Source organism: Melanotaenia boesemani, chromosome 21, assembly GCF_017639745.1.
Source record: "Melanotaenia boesemani isolate fMelBoe1 chromosome 21, fMelBoe1.pri, whole genome shotgun sequence".
Classification (NCBI taxonomy): Eukaryota; Metazoa; Chordata; class Actinopteri; order Atheriniformes; family Melanotaeniidae; genus Melanotaenia; species Melanotaenia boesemani.
This window is the reverse complement of record NC_055702.1, coordinates 19,415,112-19,434,808: the sequence shown is the minus strand read 5'-3', so window position 1 is coordinate 19,434,808 and position 19,697 is coordinate 19,415,112. Positions and strand designations below refer to the sequence as shown.

Genomic DNA, 19,697 nt, shown 5'->3' with positions numbered 1-19,697 from the left:
CGTTCAGTCTCAACCCATCAGTTGTTAGCATGAAGCTACATCGATGCTAAGGAAGTAGCAGTGTTTACGGATGAAGAAGACGGGCGTGGAGCAAAATAAAGCTAGCAACCAACCCAACAGTGTTAATGACAAATAAAAACCAAAAGGCAGTTATGTCTTACCTCGAGTAGAGATTAAGTTAAGGAGAACCTAAGATATTGCTTCAGGAAGTTTTTTTTCTTTATCAAATGAGGCGTTTAGAAGCGGCGCATTTGAGTTTGAAGTTAGCATGCTAACGTTTGTTATTCATTTGTGACACTTTTAGAAAACTTTAACCACGCTTTTCCTTTTTAGCTTAACAGTCATCGGTATGTTAAAACTAAAAACATTAAAAAGTGTTTCGTTAAGCATTTAATTTTTTTAAATCCGTTTGCTGGCTTTGTAGCAAACACCTGTTTGTCTCTATGTTATGCTGCCAGGTGAAACATGGACTTTCTTACTTTGTTTGGAATCTACGTTGGGGTGGTGCTGACCTGTATATTTCTAGTCTGCAAATACTCAGGTCAGCAACACAGCCCCTTTAATAAATTGTTGAACTATGTAACAAAGGTAAGATGTATTTTAGTGTACTCAATCAAAACCAACATTGAGTGGCGCTGTTGGGTCAGTTTTACACAACTGAGAGACAGTATTATGCTTTTTACAGCTGTACACTGCATTTTTTTTCTTTCTTCACAGGTAATCGCATTATTTACACCACAGTGGCTTCAAAGGTTTTCACAGTCGACTTTGCACAGGCTGTTTCATCAAAGGTTTGTTTTCAAAACCAAACAGTATGTCTGGTTTAATTTCATTCACCTTCATACTGTGTAATATCTTTATGATTACAGGAACAACATGTTCATCTATCTGCACATACTGCTGGAGGGAGCTGTGTATGCAGAGTTCACCTTTGAAGTGTTTGGTTTCTGCAGGGAGATGGACACTACTTTGACTAGCTTGTCTGTGCCTTACATCCTTCTGGTGGTCAAGACCTTCTTATTTTACCGCTGCATAAAGACAGATCCAGGTTAATTTTATTCCATATTTTGAGTATATTCAAGCAGATCTTTAAGGCAGAATGGTTTGAAATGGGAGTCTTGTATGGCTTTTTGTACTCTACCTAGAGATTGTGCTATTTTCTCCAGTTATTTTTGGTTTACTCTGTTTATATGACTGAATTCCTGTATAATTTACCTTAAAATTCTCATCACCCATGTATAATGTTCCCAAATGTCATGTACAACCCATTCTATGTACAGTACTCTTCAAGTGTGACTGCACTACTTTGTTGCTGGCTTTTTAGCCCTTTTATTATATAGATTTCAAGGTAGTAGATAGCAGGTTATTTGGCTGATAAAACAAATCACATTGAGTCTTAATTTCTTCTTGTTTAACCCAGCATTTTTTTTCCATACCTTCTCGTCTCACCACCCATCAGGCACAGTGACAAAGAGCAAATTCTCTAGCCAGCTGCACGTCTATTCATACGACGGGAGACTGTTTCACCCTGGAGTCTCCTGTCCAACCTGCCAGCTTGTCAAACCAGCTCGCTCCAAACACTGCAGTGAGTACATCTTAACTAAATTCTTTTTCCTGGTGTTGTCCATGTGAGTGTATTAAGTGAGTGTGTTTTAGAATTCAGACAAGGGGAAAATATATATTTTAGTGCTGATTGTAAACACTGTCTGCTCTTCAGGGGTCTGCGACAGGTGTGTCCAGCGTTTCGACCACCACTGTGTTTGGGTTAACAACTGCATTGGTGCTCAGAATACACACTACTTCCTGCTTTACCTCTTCAGCGTATGCCTCATGGCAGGTGACATTGCCCTGCTGACAGGAGACATGCTTCTTCATGCTGTGCTGCGCTCTGGGCTCTTAAGAGCCAGTTATATAGATGACTATGGCCAGCAGCAGCCAGCTGGGCCTCTGTTTGTTGTACAGGTACTACTAACAATCTGAATATTGCATAAATATCCTGTAGATGTATTTATATAATGTTAAATTGAGCCCCTACCCTCTCCTTCTGCCTCTCCAGCATCTCTTTCTGACCTTCCCCCGAATTGTCTTCATGCTGGGCTTCCTGGTCTTTGTCTTCTTCCTCCTGGCGGGTTACGCCCTGTTCCATTCTTACCTGGGTATTGTCAACCAGACCTCCAATGAGTGGTACAAAAGTCGAGGTTATTTTTGTCAACACTGCCATCCAGCTGCAATTGCTGATCATCTTTGCAACCCCGTCCCAGACCACTCAAAAAGATACTACTACAGCCGAGGACTTCTCCGAAACCTGGGAGAGATTTTTTTTCCTCCACAGGCTGTTCGGAAAAAGGACAACTGAAAAAGGGGTGAAAAGGGAAAAAAGGTGCCTTTTGTGTCGACTGGTTACATTCACTACTAATGAGAAAATAAAGTGTTTTTGATATCTTTGAGTTTCTGCTTCTCACAAGGTGATGTTTGTTTACTGATTATGTAAATGTAAGATCAGCACTGATTATTTTAGTCATCTGGTATCTGGCAGTTGAATGCACAAAAGAGTGAATTTCCCTATCTAATACTATTTTTCTTTTACAATATTATATCAGCTATGTCAAAGGTCCTTTGCTAAAATAGACTGGACTTTGTACATTTAAGATGTGTAGATTTTAAGAGTCTTCAATTAGTAAAGGCAACAGAAGAAGCAGTACTTGAGACTTTTAAAGGTTTGATTTATTTGCTTGGGATAATGTGAGACAACACTTACTAACAACAATTAGAATGACATTTTTCTTTTTCTTTTTTTTGTCATTGGCGAAAGACTTTCTTTGGTAAGACGAATTTATAAAAGTTTTATCACAGTCTTTTCCCTTGAGGTTTTAGCTTGAAATTAAGTTTGGGAGCCTTTTAACGCACCAGCTTGTGGAACGGGTTAGTGACAGGAGCTGCGCCGGAAGTTGTCCGGACTTTTTATGATGTGGCTCCTGTCACTTTATGCCGGTGCGGAAGTTCTCGTTGAAATGCTGCAACAGTCTACAGAAGGTCACATTTGTTATCAGATGAGTTTCAACACCGCACATATTTAACGGAAACGCTCGTCTGAATCAGTTTTAGACTACCACAAGAACTCGACTAAACGTGTCTTTGTCGTACATTAACCGTAACGTTTGCGGGTTTTTGGTGGTAGAAAACAACGTCGTAACGACGCCTGCCGTATTAGTATTCAGTTTAAGTTTTTAAATCAAACGGCGACTAACGTTTCTGTAGTTTCCTGATGTCTGGGTCAAAATGCTCACGGCTAAGCGGGGCGCTGGTGAAGCAGCTGCTGGACTCTGTTGACAGCATCCTCTTTGACTGCGATGGGGTCATCTGGCGCGGGGATCAAGCCATTCCCGGAGCTCCCCAAGTCATAAACCTACTCAAGGAGAATGGCAAGAAAGTCTTCTTCGTCACCAACAACAGCACCAAGACGAGGAAGATGTACGCGGATAAGATGTCAGCGTTAGGTTTCAATGTGACAGAAGAGGAGGTCTTCGGGACCGCATACTGCTGCGCCATGTACCTGAAGACGGTCTGCAAGCTGGAGGGGAAAGTCTACCTAATAGGAAGCAACGCTATGAAGCAGGAGCTGGAGACCATAGGGATCCAGCAGACCGGGTTGGGACCTGACCACATCTCCGGTAAGCAGATCGACTGGGCCAGCGTGCCTCTGGACCCCGAGGTGAAGGCGGTGGTGGTCGGTTTCGACGAACACTTCAGTTACATGAAGCTGAACCGAGCCCTGCAGTACTTGATCCACCAGGACTGTCTGTTTGTGGGAACTAATAGAGACAACAGGCTGCCTTTGGAGGGAGGCAAGGCTGTCCCAGGTAGAGATGCACACTTCACCTGACTCACTTTAAGCTGAGTAACACTGGTAGTTACTCATAACTGACTCTTTCAGATCAAGAAATTCTATTAAATTCTTAAACAGTATCAGATCCTTAATGTAACTGTATAAATATATGTCACTGAGATTGTTTTATCTGAATATAGTATATTGGTTTACTTGCTGAAAAGCAAAACTATATATATATATATATATATATATATATATAATGTGTGCTCATAAAAGTCCCTTGTGCTTTATGTTCAATTCAAAATCACCTTTTATATACTTGAAATTTTTGAAGCTTTAGTATAATGAGCAATCTTTGGAGAAAAGAACATAAATACTCCCTTCACATTCTGCTCCTCAGGTACAGGCTGCCTGCTGCAGGCTGTTGAGACCGCGGCCCAGCGTCAGGCCCAGACTGTGGGCAAACCCAACCACTTCATGTTTGACTGTGTAGCCTCCCAGTTTGGTCTGGAACGGGGCCGCTGCCTTATGGTTGGGGACCGTCTGGATACTGACATCATGCTGGGCTCCAACTGCGGCCTGAAGACCCTTCTCACCCTGACGGGGGTCAGCACTGTCGCAGACGCTGAGGGCCATCAGCAGAGCGGTAGTGTCGAGAGGCAGGGGATGGTGCCGGATTATTACGTGGAGAGCATCGCAGACCTCCTTCCAGCTCTACAGGGATGAGACTGAGAATTGTGGCTACATAATTTTCTAGCTGCTACAACCATGACGTGTGTAGCTGCTCACATGCCACAGGCTCATTTGTAATAAAAGGGAATGTTTTTAATATGATTAAAATCATTTCTTAACAAAGTCACAACCAAGCAGTTGGCTGCTTCTGTGTGACAAGACAAAGACTCTAGAGACCCTATCCAGATTTTATTTAAAGAAGTTAATTTAAGAGTGATATAAATGAAAATAATAATAATCAGTATTGTTTCAGTGTATTTAATCATTTGAAGTGTTTAGTCTGCTTTACTGGTCCTTAGTCTGTCTGATGCAATCTTGTCTTAAGCAACTACAAGTTAAACTCAACAAGGGAAGTAAGCAGAGAAAAAGTTTCCCCAGTGTGGTAATATTTGTCCAGGTTTACAGTTGTTTCTGTCTTTTGTGTCTTTCAGTGTGGCAGGAATGTTTACTGATATTTCCGAACAGACTGTACTTCCAGAATCAATGAAAGCCGTGCTCACATCCATAATAAAAAGCATGTATTTTCACAAATTTGAACATCTACCCTCTTTTGCTTCAACTTTAAAGGGAAGTTCCTGTAAAGGTCCCATGCTTAAAGTCACCTTGGGCTTTCATCGGCTGGACACAGCAGCAGTTCCATACACGTATCACCTCTCGTCTGATGAGAGAGGTTTTCCACGCTGCGCCTGCCTCACCTCCTTTGTCCATTGTCTAGACTGGGGGGGGGGGGCAGCCAGCTCCCCTCTTGTTTAAGAAATTATGGAAAAGCTGGCTCATATTAAAGCGACGCATTACACATTATTAGGTGGGCTCGGGGAAAGGAAGGAAATTTCAGGGAAGATAAAAGTTGAAAATTAAGTTTGGCAAGGTTCTGAGTTTTGTATAAAGTGGGGTGAGTGTTGAGAGGGAAACGTACAGAGGAGGTGGGGAAGAGGAAGGGGGAGGTGTGCAGGGGACAAGAAAGAAAAGTGACCAGGTGTACGGAGTCTCAGTCAGTGCTGGTGATGACCACAGCTCCATGTCGATAGCTGCGAGAAGGGAGCAAGGGACACAGGATGGTGAGGTGCTGGAAGCGTTCAGAGAACTGTTTGGAGGAGGTACAGTGCACGGTAAGCAGCTGCAGCTTCTGACTGAGGCAGGATTTTTTGTTTATGACTGGACAGATTTTTATTTATTTATTTATTGTCAGGATGGGGGCCCTGATGCAACCCCTCGGTCCCACTTCTCCCACAAAGCATTCTGGTTCAGCCTTTCTGCCCTTCTCCTTGTCATAGTTGCCCTTGGGTTGGCGGGGCATCTTGGACTTTCTCAGCTTCACTCTCAGGTAATGATGCGCTCATTACTCACGCTACCCTGAACCTGCTATCTCTGACCTTAACCCTGCATGAATTGATCAGTCTTGTTTCTATAGTCATTACAGATTGTGAGAATCACGGCTTCAGACCAGCACGGCGCTCTAATAAACCAGTCAGCCGTAGTGGACCAGCAGAACGACCTAGTCACACTTGTTGTGACCTCATCCACAAACCAGACGTCCACTGTGCTCTTCGATGTGAGACATGTATGTCCAGACTGGTGTGCACTGCATGATAATGCCCACTTAGATCTGGCCTGTATGTTGAGATGGAAAATATGTGTTTCAGGGTTTGATCTGTTACAAACCTGTTGACCAGGACAGCTGCTTCCTACGAACAATGGAGCAGCCAGACTATGACAATGTGAACTCCCTCCTCCGTGGGTCAACACACAAGGTAAAAGGAATGCTATAGATAACCAAGTTTCCTCTATGCCAGACATCAAAGCACACTAAGAAGAAAGTTGCCCTTCTACCTTTGCCAGGTGGCTCTAAAGCCTGCAGCCTCACTAATGTGTGAACCAGCATTTCTGAGTCATATCTTTATCCAGGCTGTAACTCTAAGCTAAGACCTGCTGGGATTCATAGGTTTTCCTAGACTCCCTTGCAGTACCACACAAGAAGTGAAGCTTAAAGTGCCTTATAGTGTCCCTCTTCCGCCTCCATGGCTGAATTCCTCAGCATATCCGATCCCTTCAGCCCCCTCAGCGTGCTAAGGATCTTTTTACACGAAGCCACAGCCGCAAAGCCTGAGCCCTACATGGGGGCACAATGGTCACTCTGTGTGAGGGCTCTTTGGCTTTTAAGGTGCCTCTTTTGGATTAAAATACAGGTTGATGCATTCAAAGAGCCTAATGTGTATCTGCCTGTAGCAAGTAGCTAGATCTCTAGTCTTGGCGTAAATGCTCTATCAGCTCAGAACAGAGTCCTGCTACCCTCAGGATATGATTTGAGTTGGCTGATTTTATTAATTATGGTTTGACAGTCTGAGGAGAACTGACCCAGCTGTGGTTAAACAGAGTCTGCGAGATGTGGGTCCTTGCAGGTAAACTGAGATGCAGCTCTGTTTCTTATCTTTTTTTTGCACAATGCTTCATTTCCACACATCAAAAGCTGCAGTTGATCATCTCAGCGTTTTTTGTGATTCCGTCTTGTGGTGTCACATGTCTCGTACAGCTCCTGTTGTGGTCATTTAATCTATCATACGTGGGATAGTAATTCTGCTTTGAGGCACAATGGTCCCCTTGGTTTGTTACACTCCAGTGGAACAGCACTTAAAGTGGATCACTATCTAAGCCAATCAGATGTGTAAGTGGGGCAATTACAGGCCATCTTTGTGATGAATAAGAGCGCAAATGAGCAGCCATGTTTCCAACAGCAGCTTGAGTTTCCATCTTGTTTTTTTTTTTCTTCTTCATTCATAAGTTAAATATGATTCCTTTCAGTCTGAAATACAAGCTCAAAATGTTCTGCAGAAGATGATACTCTGTTGTAGATTTTGATACAACAATATTCTGTTCAGCAGAGCCAGTTTCAGCTTTCTGGTAATGAGACAGAGAGGCAGATGGAGTTCCTGGGAGTGCTGGAAGCCAGTCAGGTGAACGCGTCCTCGCTGGGGGAGCCTCTCCAGACTCTGTGTAAGAACAGGTCTGTCCACTGGACCCGGAGGGCTGATGGTGAGAAAACTGCTTTGACTATAAACAAACTGACTGTCTTGTCTGAGTAACTTCTGTTTAACACAACTAAGCACAGCTGTTGTGTGACATCACTTTGCATTATTCTGGGCTTTTCCAGAGATTTGCCATTTGTATTTACAGTTAAATTGCATTTACCTTGCATTTAAAGAATCAAGGTATGATTTACTGAAATCGCTTATTTAACTTGTGTGTGGGGGGAGCCTGAAAACAATGAAAAATTCCCAGTTTATTTCCTCAGAAGCCAAAAAGAAATCTTCAGTTAATTCTTTGGTCTAAAACACAACTGACTGTTTGCAGCAAATCCTCAGGAGGACCTGAAATAACACCATACCTAATTAAAATAGCTAAATAATTAATTCAACCCTAGTAGAAATGTCAGAGTGCTTTCATACAACTTGTGTGCACACACCTCAGAGGTGACTAAATACAGGGGGGCTTGAGTTTCATCTGCATTCTGACATTTTACATAAACACCAGGTGATTTAAAGAATCAATGATGAATACATGGCCTTAATTAACACAAGGAATAATTAGTTACAGCCTGCATGAGGAAAGTCTTTAGAGCAGAGGCAGCTCCATAACGAAACAACATGTCAGGCTGAAACCCAACTCTGATCTATGACGTATGTGACCTTTTCTCAGGCTGAAAAGACACCATCTACATCACTCGGAGGTGCACGCCAGGCTGGTGCTACTTTGTAATCTTTTAGGACGTGTAGTGTAAATACTAAAGACTTGTTAGACTAATTTGAAATCATACATGGCGTCATTTGAAAATTTTGCAAGAAAAATGTCATGAAAAAGTTTATTTACAAAAAATATAACTAATTTCTCAGAGCTGATGCGTCAAAACACTTCATGAGATTGAAGTTTTGAATAAATTTAACGTTTTCTCCTGTTAAGAACAAAATTTCCACCATGTGAGTCACGATGGTCTCTCTGTTTCAGGCCCAGGCAAACAGAGGCTGGTCTACTTCTGCATCGACATCTGCTTTCCCAGCAACATCTGTGTGTCTGTGTGTTTCTACTACCTGCCTGAGTGACTGTTTTCTATGTGTCCTCCCAGCGAAACGATCATGGAAACAAAGTTGTCTTTTTTCTTTTCCCTTTTCAAGAAAAGAAAAAAGCAGAACAAAAGTCAGCTTTGACTGTTTCCTTTGTGCCATACAGCCGCCAGTAAACCAGTGAAGCAGCCAACCCCTCCAGTCAGTTTCCATCCTTCCGAGAGAGGGAAGAAATGGAGACAGGCTGTCAGAGTTATCTCCAAATCCCCATCGTCACTCTTTTCATGTATAATACCCTCTCTGGTGGCACACTTCAGAGATTACAGAAGAAAGATCCCTTTTTTGTTTGGACATGCCTGCAGTGTAATTATGTGTAACCGTTCCTTTTGTGATTTTTATATACAATAAAACAAGCAATGTGTGTATTTTTGGCCAAGACTTCCAATTAATAGTCTGGAAAAGGATGGAGATTCACAATGAAAGCTTTGATTTTTCTGTACATAATTTAATCATAACTCTTCCTTCTCCACATGGATCATCAGGAACAGTGCACTTTACAAATTAGCTGTGCATAAAGATTATTCTAGGAAGTATATAAAGCACACAGATAATTGAGTCTGCAGTTATTGTGAATGTGGTCCTTTTGATTTATTAAATGCTCTGAAAAACAGACATTGAAACTGTTCAGCCTGGCTTAGATGCTGAAAGCTGCTCGGCTCTTTAAGATCGACTTTAATGCTGATTTTTTTTTAGCCTTGGCCTTGTTGTTCAGCTGAATACTTACAGGCTTTGAGAAGAAAAAGCTGCAATATTCCAAAACAAGGCCATCACTCCAGAGAAAATTTCCAAGGATTCCCACTTATGCAGATACTCGCACGTCTTCTCACAACCAAGACACATTCTTCAAAGAGTTCATTGACTTTGTATGGTTGCCACTTCTCTGCAGCCCCTCTACTTCTGTTTCAGCCGAGCACGCTGTCATTAAAGGCCAGACACACCACAGCCTTCTGGTGGCCGCTGTATTCCCTCTTGATCTCGCCCGTCTCCACGCACCACAGGCGTGCAAGGTTGTCTGAAGATGCTGAAGAAAGAAATGAGATGTATTAATTTCCATAGGGAAAATTCCAAACAGGGATACAAATTTTTACCTAAAGTTGTTTAAAAAGCTAAAAATAATTATACAACACTGTTTATTGAAACAAGTCTTCTTTTGTGTGAGTAAGTAGAGAAAATCTTCTTTTTACAGATTGTTGCAGATCCCGAGTAGCATCTTTAATGAGATAAATTTATGCTTCCTTCTTATCTAATATTTCAAAGATATAATAACCTGTCTAGAAAGGCTAGCTACATCACTCTAAAAGTGGATATAAGAGCTGTTTAAGGGTGCTAAAGTGAGATAATACTCAAGTTAATTACTAGATCTGACTATAAAATGTGTAAGTAAACTGATGTGAAGCAGTGATAACCCCTTTCCCAGGCTCATGTACAGACCGGTAACGATATACTGGGAGTCTCCGGAGAAAGCGCAGTCCCACATCCAACCTCTGGACGTCTCTCCAGGATTGTTGCTCTTGATGCTCAGCTCTGTCATCAGTGAGAAATTGGACGTCCGCCAGATCTTACAGGTCTGGTCTGCTGAGCAGGTGGCCAGTAGTCTGGAGATGATGACAAATGTGAAACATCAGAGCAGAAACTGCTGTTAAACTGACACTGTATCAACCCAAATGTAAAGCTTTCACACAGCGGAAGCTGAAGCAGGTTTTTTCAGCATCTTGGACAGGGAGGGAGGGGTACTAACGTGGAGTCCGGGCTGAACTTGCAGCGTAGGGAGTAGCGTTTGTGTGCAGGGATTTTAGTCTTGGGAATGAGCTGAGTCACTTCATCTCCCATGCCTCCAGCAAGGTTCCACACATAACAGTTCCCCTGTTAAAGAGAAAACCCACACAAACAAAGGAGTCTAACAATCTGGATGTTTTTACTGACATTTTCTCTGCTTTTGATTACTGACCGAGCTGTTGACTGCTGCCATATAACTGGCGTCTGGGTCTATGTGAACAGAGTTGACTGAGACCTCTGGCTCTGGAATCAGCTGTTCATTGTGGTCAGTTTTCAGATCCCAGATATGGATCACTCCACTCTGGTCTCCAACAATTAGCTCTGCCTGGAAAACAGATAACATTTAAAGTATACTGACAATTTATGGTAGTAGCAACAATAAAACGTCCAGCAACAGCCAGCCTTACCTGGTTGGGATGTAGACACACACAGTTGATTGGAGCATTTACTTGAAAGATCCTCTGACACTGCAGATTTCTTGACCTAAATGAAAAGCAGGGATAACGGTTTAGTTTGTTGCTCACCAAGCTGACAGAACAATGAGCCTGCTTTGTATTACCTTAGGTCCCATATACGAGCCATGCAGTCCTCTCCTCCTGTGTACATCCAGCGTCCATCTTCATGAAAGCCAACAGATGTGATGTTCTTGCTGACTCCATCATAGTTAATTACAGGGTTTGGGTTGTTGGAGTTCAGGTCATACATGCGTATATGCTGATAACCTGCAAATAAAAGCTGAATGTAAACTCAGTGAGAATATATACGTAGCAACAATAATATAACAAATTTAAAGAAAGACCAACCTGCAGCTGCAATCATGCTTCGGTCAGGTGTGACCTCTAGTGAATTTACTTGCTGGAAGCAAATGTTAAGAAATTAGACTGATGTTGTTTTTGTAATAATTCTCAGTCCACTATAAACATGATCAACTCCTTACTTGTACTTAAATGCAAAGAGATCAATTGTAGAGATGATGCCATTCATTTGTAAACAAGCTGTTTTGACACTATTCAAGCTTTAAAACAGACGACCCATGTCATAAAAATTTAAAAATGAGCTGTCAGGTTACTCATATCGCGGCAGCGTATGTGTCAGTCACAGTAAAGATACAGAGTCCTGATGCTGGACTGTCCTGGTGCAGATCCCGCTGTGGGCCTGCCAGAAACGGACAGTGTGGTCGTATCCAGCCGTGGCTAGAATGACCGGGTCGCTGCCCACCGTCCCCTGGTTCACATTCATGTTAGACTGCTTGTCGCCAAGGAAAACAGACTGTGTGGAAATATAGAATATGCTCATTTAATATCAATAACCCAAATTTAGGGATTGTTTTTAACTAGCAAAACAACAAACAGGTTAGCATTAGCAGGAGAAGCTAACTTAACATATGATATTTGTAACACAGACAGTTAATGGTTCTGCTTCACTGATTTCGTTAAGTGCACCTCGTTACTTTAACAACGTAGTCTTACAGTGGTCTTGCAAATGAGACAAATCTTATGTTTACATTACCTTGTAAATCTTCAACTAATAAGTACGTCTCCGTAAAACGTCCTCAGCAACATAAAAATGGCCTTCAAGAGTTCCGCTTTGACAATTAGTGTACTACTGCCATCTGCCGGTGCGTAGTTACTACAAGTGTTAATCGAAGTTCTTGTATTATGCTTTCCCAGGCAACATCCAGAAATTAGATTAAGTATATTCTTTATTAAAATGTTCATATAAAAATTCCACCATTCGAAAAAAACATTTACGCATTGGAAAGATTCAAATCCAAAGATGGTAACATCATGATGCACATGGCAGGTCAGCTGCTGCATCATCAGAATGACACCACAAATCACAAGGTTTGCTGTGACTTCAAGACATGTTTTGAACTACTTATGCCAATGTCAGTAAAAAGAGGCATCCTTGCTTCAAGAAACTGAAAAAAAGTGCTGAGAAAAACCTTTTGGCCTTTTTCTTGAAGCAAATGTATGTGGGTAAAAAGTGACCTATTACTCCATAGAAATTACTATAGAAATTAAAAAGGAAAAATAAATTGAGAAAATTTAATTAAGAAATGTGTTCTAATTCTCTTCAGTAACAGCCAGGTAACACAACAACCTTTTATTTATATTCTTCTTCTTAGGTTCATTTTACCATCTTTTTATTGAAACATTAAAATCAATATTTTCATGACTAAGGAAGCCTGACAAGGTAAGCAAGAGATAAGAAAGAAATTGGATGATAGGTCATTGTTTTTGTGTATTTTACAGCTTAATTAAAACACGGGTCAAAACCGACCCATTAACACAAGAGACAGAAACAGAAAACTAACACAAGAGGAAGTTTAACACATAATACTGTTTTTAAAGAATTTTATTAAATAATTTTAAATAATAAATATGTTTTTAAATAAATACAGTAAGATAAATAAGTTAAATAAATAAGGTTTTGGAAAGATGAATCTACAGAACTCAAAGATTACATCCATAAAGGTTTACACCTCAGTCAGAACAGATTAAGAACATAAATGGAACAGATGCATTTCTCTGTCTGCCTGCTGATCAAAGTTGCTGCAACAGGGCAGACATGTGCTTTTTCACTTCTCCAGGATCAGCCAATGAGCAGGCCAGGATCATCCCCCTGATCCCACTCTTCATCTTTGTAGAGGGGAGGATCTGTGAAACATTATAAAATCTTGTAATATTCCCTTTTCTTACTCATTGTAACCTCTCCGAGCACACAATTAAAGGCTACAGTACCTTCACATATATCTTGCATCTTTCCAAAAGAAATCTCCACTTCAGTGCCGTCAGCTGCTCGCCAGTCAAACTGGTAAACTCCTCTGTCTGCAGCAGATTAAGAGGCCTGAAATTTTAACTTTCTAATAAAAACCATATATAAAACCTAACAACACAAAGAGATACAGAAGTGTGGTATTTCAACATGCCCTGTATGAATCTCTGCATACAGTAGCCACAGTGTGTTAAAATCAGAAGCAAGGTTGAATAACTATTGCTCTTTGAAGAGATACTGACTGTGCAGCCCAGCGTCTGCTCTGCCACTGGACCTCTGAGGCTGCAGGCCTGCAGGGTGCCTGTGTGGTCTGTGAAATCCAGCAGCAAGTCAAAGTCTGCGCTGCCTGAAAAAGCCTGATCCTTCCCTGGACACAGCTGGTTACTGCAGCTCTGCATGTCCTCAGTCACCTGGAACTTACATCTGGAGCTGAGGCAGAAGAAAATGAAGAAAGATCAAAAGTAACGGCTGCAGTTTAGAGTGTCAGTAAATGACGACACAGATAGTAATAATTCAATGCTACTCTATGTATGAACGTACCACCGTGTTTTGATAACTTTTGAAACAGATGAGTCAAGGTTGAGCTTAGAGATGAAGCTGAATGTGATGCCAAAGAAAGCCTCAGGATGCTCTTTGGCTTTCTGTTTCAGCTGGTTCACCGTGTACACGTCAGTGATGGAATCCACTGCAGGGACGAAAGCAGCAGCAAATGTTTGTCTGTTTCTTTTTTTTTTTTTAAAGAAACAGGCTACACAGAATTATACTGTCAGAATATATGACATGTTTTATTAAAAACAAATCCTAACAAAACAAAGAGTTCTCAGAGTTAACACAGATTTAACTCTTTAACATTAAACAGAGAAAAGGAAAAGTGGGGAAATAAGAAGTTGTAAGGGCTTAATTTAAACTGGACCAAGATGCAGCAAGTTGTGATTTCTAATAAGAACGAGAAGAAAAGCCACCAGTCAGGTCCCCAGAGGCCTCATCTAGATCCAGAGCTCCAGACTCGGACACTTCTTTCGCATAGCTGAACAGCAAGCTGGCCTCTCTGGTGTCTGAGAACAAATGATGATTGACATTTGTGGGTATTTAAAAATATTCCTCTTGCTCAGTGAGAGGGGGATATTTTTATTCATGCACTGCACACCATATCTGGTCAGTTGGATCCAAAAACAGCATTTTAAGCTTGTTTTTAATTAACTACACAAAGTTGGCTCTATTAGAGTTTTTTCTTTACTTCTTCACTTACCAGGATTGACAGTAACGATGCTTTTTGAAATAAAAGTCGCCACCATAGCGCCACGGAAACTGTCAAAACTAATCTTCGCATCTGCTATGAAGAGCACTTAGAAGCCGAGAATAAAAGTTCAAACAACATTAAAGTTAGAAAACATGAACAAGCGATCACATCTCATGCATCCACAACCACAGCAGGGATGACAGTTAAATAATGACTTGTTCTGTGTCTGAGAATGAGCAGCAGCTGCTAGCTTACCCGTCTCTCTGGCTACCAAAGTTTGCATGAGCTGAATGGCCTCCTTGTCCCAGCTGTGAGTAAAACAGAGGTCAGAGTCACTCAGGGGAAAGCAATGAAAATCAAACACACATGCAGTCCAGCGGGTTAATCTAAAGCATTGTGTTACCAAAGTAAACTTGTCAGTAATTTTAAAAATATATGGCGTCGATCCAAAAGGCATTAAATGTGGAACATGGACCAAAAGCAACAAAAGTGATGAACCTTTGCTCATTTTCTGTGTTAATAAATGAGTGTGACACACCAGATGAGGGGAAAGGAAGAGACAGAATCATCAAAAAGCTTCAGTTCCAGACGCTGGCCTTTGCGTCCGTCTGAAGTGGTGAACTGCTTCGCCTCTCCAATCTAAAAATGCAAACAAAATCACATTAATCCAGTCACTCACAGTAGTCACTGAACCGTTTTGTTGAGCTATTGTTGCTATATTTCAAGCTAATTACTCATTTTTGTGGCGATGGAGACAATGTCAGGGACATAAAAAAGGGAGATTTATGAAATTAAATTAAAAAAGTGAACACCGGATTTTACTTGTGATGACTCTGGATTTGCTTTTCAAGTTTTTTCTGTAATTTGTAAACCCTCTGTAGGTTATTCTGACTAAAGAAAAAAAACCAAAAAAACATGTCATGATGATTTTGAAGTATTGAAACCTGGCTTGAACATCATCATACCAAATGACACCGAAACCTTGCAGGAGCGAGGTGGCAGCTGTCAGTTCAGTCGGTGCTTTCATGTTCATCCAGCTGAAGCTTGATGCTCACCACATGTGATTCCTTTTTATTCTGATCTTAAAATCAAAATTGCATCATGGCTGTCCAAAAATCGATGCAAGTCATTTGATTTTCTTTCCTCTGAACATACAGTACTGTATAGCCCACACTAAATATTTCATTCCCAACAGGAAAACTGTGAAAATAGCTTGATCTTGGTTTTCACATGTAAATCATCTCATTACTAATTAAGTGTTTCAACTGCATGTATATTTCCTGGCATTTCCAACCTTGACAGTGTTCTGCTGTCATTTATCTCACATAAAACAAGCAAGCAGACCCAAACAAATGTTAGTTACTATGACTTGGCTAAAGCCAGAGTTTCAGTCAATATACTGTAGCTGAAAACAAAGGATTTAAGGCAACGATACAATACTATAACAAATGCTATTCTCTGCTCTCTCAAAAACTATTTTTACTTTATTTTTTAAAATCTCTTTATGTTGCATTGATTGGCTTTTAAAATCAGTGGTAGACAACGGTTGAGAAATTGTAATGCTTAATGGGAACAACAGACCTGTTATTGTTAACATTCTGATATTCGTGTTAAAATTCAAGTCAAAATTTGCATGCATGAATGCATTCTAGAAAACACTGAAAACCTCAAAGTTAAAACAAGTTTATAAAATTTTATAAAATGTAAAAATTTTTATAAAATTTTTACACAACAAACATGCAAATTAACATCTTGTAAAGAAAGACCCTGTTACATATTTAAACTGATGTATAAAAGCAAAAGATGTACACAAACATAAACTTTACCAATTACTAAATCATATTAAGTAACTGTAGGCTTAATATTCCCTACCATTTTCACTGCAGCCAGTATATTAATTACAGTGCCATCCAGCTTTTGTCCATTGGCCACTATATCTCCCAGAGAGTAGAAATCTCTGGAGTCCTTAACAGGCAGGTGAATCAGTGGCAGCAGCCTATCAATGGTGTCCATGTCAGCGCACAGACACACCTGGGAATGAGCCTCCGTTACCAGCAGCCTGTAGTGGCTGACACAGCAGACAGAAGCCTTACTCAAACACATAGAAATTACACATAGTTACATCATATTTTACACAGCATCAGTGTGTTTGCCTATTTTTTATGACTAAGAGTCCCATATAGCAAAAAACATGAATTACCTTGGTGTTGTGGGGCAAAATTTGTCTCCCTTCTCTGGATCTTTGCTGGAAACTAAAGGATTCTCCACAGTGACTGGAAAAATACAGGAAATAATTTTGCTCAGCTACATAATTAATAGTAACAAGTTTGAAAGTTCCCAAACATAATTCACATACAGTAATATTTACATGTAAAGATATTATTATACCTGTGTAGCATAGTGGAACTGTTATGTAAATCCATCAAAGCTGAAGCTGACCATTAATATTTATATCAATCTAAAAATACCGTTGTGGTATATTAAAAATATTTTCATTCAAAACCCACACATTTATTTCTTTTTTTCCCTTTATGGGACTGAAAAAGATCTACTCACCACAGTCACTGATGCTGAAGCTGCTGGCATGCCCATTGACATACCCATCGCTTCCCCACACTGTCACATTGATGAAGAAGTCAGGAGAGTCCTTTATGGTGAAGCCAAAAGTGAATCGCTCTATCTCAATATCTAAAATTCAGGCACCCATGAAGATTTAATTAGTGATTTGGCCTCAGTAGTAAAAGAAAAACAGGATGTAAACACCAGGAGAGGGAGCTGGTGTACAACACACAAGGTTGCAATGCTGTTGGAAGAGTTTTTCTATTGAACACAAGAAAATGGTACTAACTTTTTCTGTCCGGGAAGCTTCTGACATCTGTTTTTGCGATGACTATGCCTACCACTTTCTGAAAAACATGGACAATGACAGTATGTGACACTGAAATGAACGGGCATTTCAATAACTCAACCTAATTTAAAAGAAAAACAAGCCTGAAAGTACACCCAGTCACCTCCGTGTACAGCTGCCACTGCAGGAAATATCCCAGACTATTAAACGTTTATTTTATGTGGGCATAAGCAATAAAGGAGTTATATTAAACTATAAAAAGATGAAAATAATGTTAACTCACTGGATGAGAGAAGTTGGGATGCAGCTCAGAGATGGCAATGCAGTTCTGAGTAGCCATTTCATTAGACCAGTCTAGTTCTGTTTTTACTGCCCCTACAAACTCCGTACAACAAAGTTCAATAAATACAACGGTTAAAATCTGTTTATATTCTGCTATTTATAAAACTAGCTAGCACCCAAGATTAGCTAACATAAACGTTCATTAGCTAAACAATTTCTATTCAGCAGCTAGCTCGTGGTAAAGCTTATTTTTTCTGTTATTTATTTTTTTGTATGTGTCAAATGTAAAAATAATAATGATAATAATAATAATAAGTTCAGTTAAAACAAACGTAGGATATAATGCTGGTATAATTAACCATAAACTATATTTTTTATGTGGATTTTAACCTGTGCTAATCTCGTCTCGTCTCGTTTTAGCGGTAAAGATGTGCACGCGATAGAATTTGAAAGCTGCCTTCAAGTACTGTTGGAAATTATCAATTTAAAAGCGTTGTTGCGATTGAAGGTCAATGTTTTTAATGTTTTTAAATACTCATCTATTTCTCTTTCACCCCTCAAAATGAGAAATGGTTTTATGTCCTTAATGAGTATTTTCATATTAATGATCTGTGAACAAACTGTACAAATCACTATCAGCATCATAACCAGAACATTTTAATAATCACAATAGTGAAATTATTTTAATAGTATTAATATTGGTGAACACACAACCCACAGAAGTAAAAATGAATGAATGAATGAATGAATGAATAATCATTTTTAAAAAGCCTAATAATAATAAAACCTGGAGGCTTTGTCAAACACTGACTCACTCTTACACAGTCTTACTTTTATTTGTACGCAAGCCATGTATTTTGAATCCTCCACATTGAAACTATCTCTGTGATCAATCTCAGCCATTGTTCACAGCTTGGGATTTGCTGTCAGACAGCTGTGTTGAGATGAATTTGATAGTTTCCTGGTTTGTTTTGATAGCTCAAAGAGGCATTTGAGAGATTTTGCTGTCTCATGCAGGAATCAAAAGGTGTAACAGTTAAACCCTCATTCAGCTTATCAAAACCCTGATCATCTTCCATGGCACCTAATCCTCAGCCACACCTTTTTGGAGCAGTTACTTCACTCCTGTTACTAATTTTGATTTCCAAGTAGCAGGGATGACTGTTGATACAGCTCTATGTTAATATGTTCCCAATGGCTGATGATATTTATTTTTATTTGATTTATTTTTTAAAGGGCAGTCACAGTCCTAGGTGTTTTTTTTATCACATCAGCACAAAGTCAACATAGAAAGATTGTTTTCCAGCAGACAGTCTGGTATGTAATGCTCCATCAGTATATGCACATTGTTGTATAACATGAAACCGGAGTGACTGAATGCATTGAACATTTACCTAAACAGAGGAACTGCTTTGTAATCTGCTCCAGCCTTATTCAAATAAAACCAAATTTCAAATTCTAATTTCATTAGGTTTTTCTGACTGCAGTTTGAGAGTCCATAAATCACAGCACCACACTAAAACATCATCAGATAAATCTAGGGAAACTTACTTTTGGCTCAATGATTTATTCATGATGAATTCCCAGCTCTTACAAATCTCATCAATCACACTTTGACCCAGCTGGTTCTTTTGAAGTGATTTGAATAAACTATTTAAATGTCTCTATCATAAGTGCTGTCACTTCTGAAAGATCAGCTTTATTCAGAACCAAACAAGAAATAGTGTGTGTGTAGGACATCATATCCACAAGGATTTAAACAGTTGCTGCAAGTGTGCTGTGATAAAGTGGTCTCTCTGCTTCAGGTTAGCTCCCTAGAGTTTACTACTCCTCAACTATTCATCAAACTATCATCTGTGCTGTCTATTTACTATTTTCATCATCACAGAGTCACTATTAGCACATTATGAACCATGTAAAAGAAGAGCCAAAAGGATGAAATGTGATGCATTTAGATGAACAATCCTGCACTTTCAAGCTGGCAAAGACATTCTTATTTTGATACTTATACATGAAACAGCTTCTGTGAACAAAGACATTGCTTCTCTTGAATACTGCATGTCTGGACCACAAAGAATTTAAACAATGCAGAAGAAT

General features: G+C 40.0%; 5 protein-coding genes across 9 annotated transcripts; 3 read left to right on the top strand and 2 right to left on the bottom strand.

The window, feature by feature from the left end:
* Positions 1-24: 24 nt before the first annotated feature.
* zdhhc4 (zinc finger DHHC-type palmitoyltransferase 4) lies at positions 25-2,447 on the top strand. 2 transcript variants are annotated; one of them, XM_041974080.1, is made up of 7 exons: positions 25-347; positions 459-588; positions 718-791; positions 954-1,048; positions 1,460-1,585; positions 1,718-1,962; positions 2,057-2,447. In XM_041974080.1, the coding sequence occupies exons 2-7, from the start codon at positions 466-468 to the stop codon at positions 2,354-2,356; spliced, it is 963 nt and encodes a 320-aa protein (XP_041830014.1). In that variant the 5' UTR covers positions 25-347; positions 459-465; the 3' UTR covers positions 2,357-2,447. The 2 variants fall into 2 exon arrangements, with proteins under 2 accessions (XP_041830014.1, XP_041830013.1); XM_041974079.1 differs by having other exon boundaries at positions 26-347; positions 870-1,048.
* Positions 2,448-2,923: 476 nt separating this feature from the next.
* LOC121632511 (phosphoglycolate phosphatase) lies at positions 2,924-4,658 on the top strand. Its single transcript, XM_041974081.1, has 2 exons — positions 2,924-3,860; positions 4,230-4,658. The coding sequence occupies exons 1-2, from the start codon at positions 3,266-3,268 to the stop codon at positions 4,553-4,555; spliced, it is 921 nt and encodes a 306-aa protein (XP_041830015.1). The 5' UTR covers positions 2,924-3,265; the 3' UTR covers positions 4,556-4,658.
* Positions 4,659-5,531: 873 nt separating this feature from the next.
* bricd5 (BRICHOS domain containing 5) lies at positions 5,532-9,035 on the top strand. Of its 2 annotated transcripts, none has more exons than XM_041974939.1 (6): positions 5,532-5,670; positions 5,751-5,885; positions 5,973-6,122; positions 6,205-6,312; positions 7,441-7,591; positions 8,561-9,035. In XM_041974939.1, exons 1-6 carry the CDS (start codon positions 5,617-5,619, stop codon positions 8,653-8,655), a joined length of 693 nt encoding a protein of 230 aa, XP_041830873.1. In that variant the 5' UTR covers positions 5,532-5,616; the 3' UTR covers positions 8,656-9,035. The 2 variants fall into 2 exon arrangements, with proteins under 2 accessions (XP_041830873.1, XP_041830872.1); XM_041974938.1 differs by having other exon boundaries at positions 7,438-7,591.
* Positions 9,036-9,063: 28 nt separating this feature from the next.
* Positions 9,064-12,042, bottom strand: mlst8 (MTOR associated protein, LST8 homolog (S. cerevisiae)). Of its 2 annotated transcripts, none has more exons than XM_041974937.1 (9): positions 11,895-11,916; positions 11,563-11,721; positions 11,256-11,307; positions 11,012-11,174; positions 10,860-10,935; positions 10,625-10,777; positions 10,415-10,539; positions 10,108-10,271; positions 9,064-9,697 (listed from the first exon to the last, which is right to left on the bottom strand). In XM_041974937.1, exons 2-9 carry the CDS (start codon positions 11,689-11,691, stop codon positions 9,579-9,581), a joined length of 981 nt encoding a protein of 326 aa, XP_041830871.1. In that variant the 5' UTR covers positions 11,692-11,721; positions 11,895-11,916; the 3' UTR covers positions 9,064-9,578. The 2 variants fall into 2 exon arrangements, with proteins under 2 accessions (XP_041830871.1, XP_041830870.1); XM_041974936.1 differs by lacking the exon at positions 11,895-11,916 and adding an exon at positions 11,962-12,042 and having other exon boundaries at positions 9,065-9,697.
* An 834-nt stretch (positions 12,043-12,876) lies between these two features.
* On the bottom strand, positions 12,877-18,025 carry meiob (meiosis specific with OB-fold). Of its 2 annotated transcripts, none has more exons than XM_041974196.1 (13): positions 17,602-18,025; positions 17,319-17,376; positions 17,027-17,158; positions 16,671-16,743; positions 16,343-16,538; positions 15,009-15,109; positions 14,726-14,778; positions 14,480-14,575; positions 14,193-14,285; positions 13,771-13,915; positions 13,473-13,659; positions 13,197-13,283; positions 12,877-13,112 (listed from the first exon to the last, which is right to left on the bottom strand). In XM_041974196.1, exons 1-13 carry the CDS (start codon positions 17,656-17,658, stop codon positions 12,999-13,001), a joined length of 1,392 nt encoding a protein of 463 aa, XP_041830130.1. In that variant the 5' UTR covers positions 17,659-18,025; the 3' UTR covers positions 12,877-12,998. The 2 variants fall into 2 exon arrangements, with proteins under 2 accessions (XP_041830130.1, XP_041830131.1); XM_041974197.1 differs by having other exon boundaries at positions 14,480-14,563.
* Positions 18,026-19,697: the final 1,672 nt, after the last annotated feature.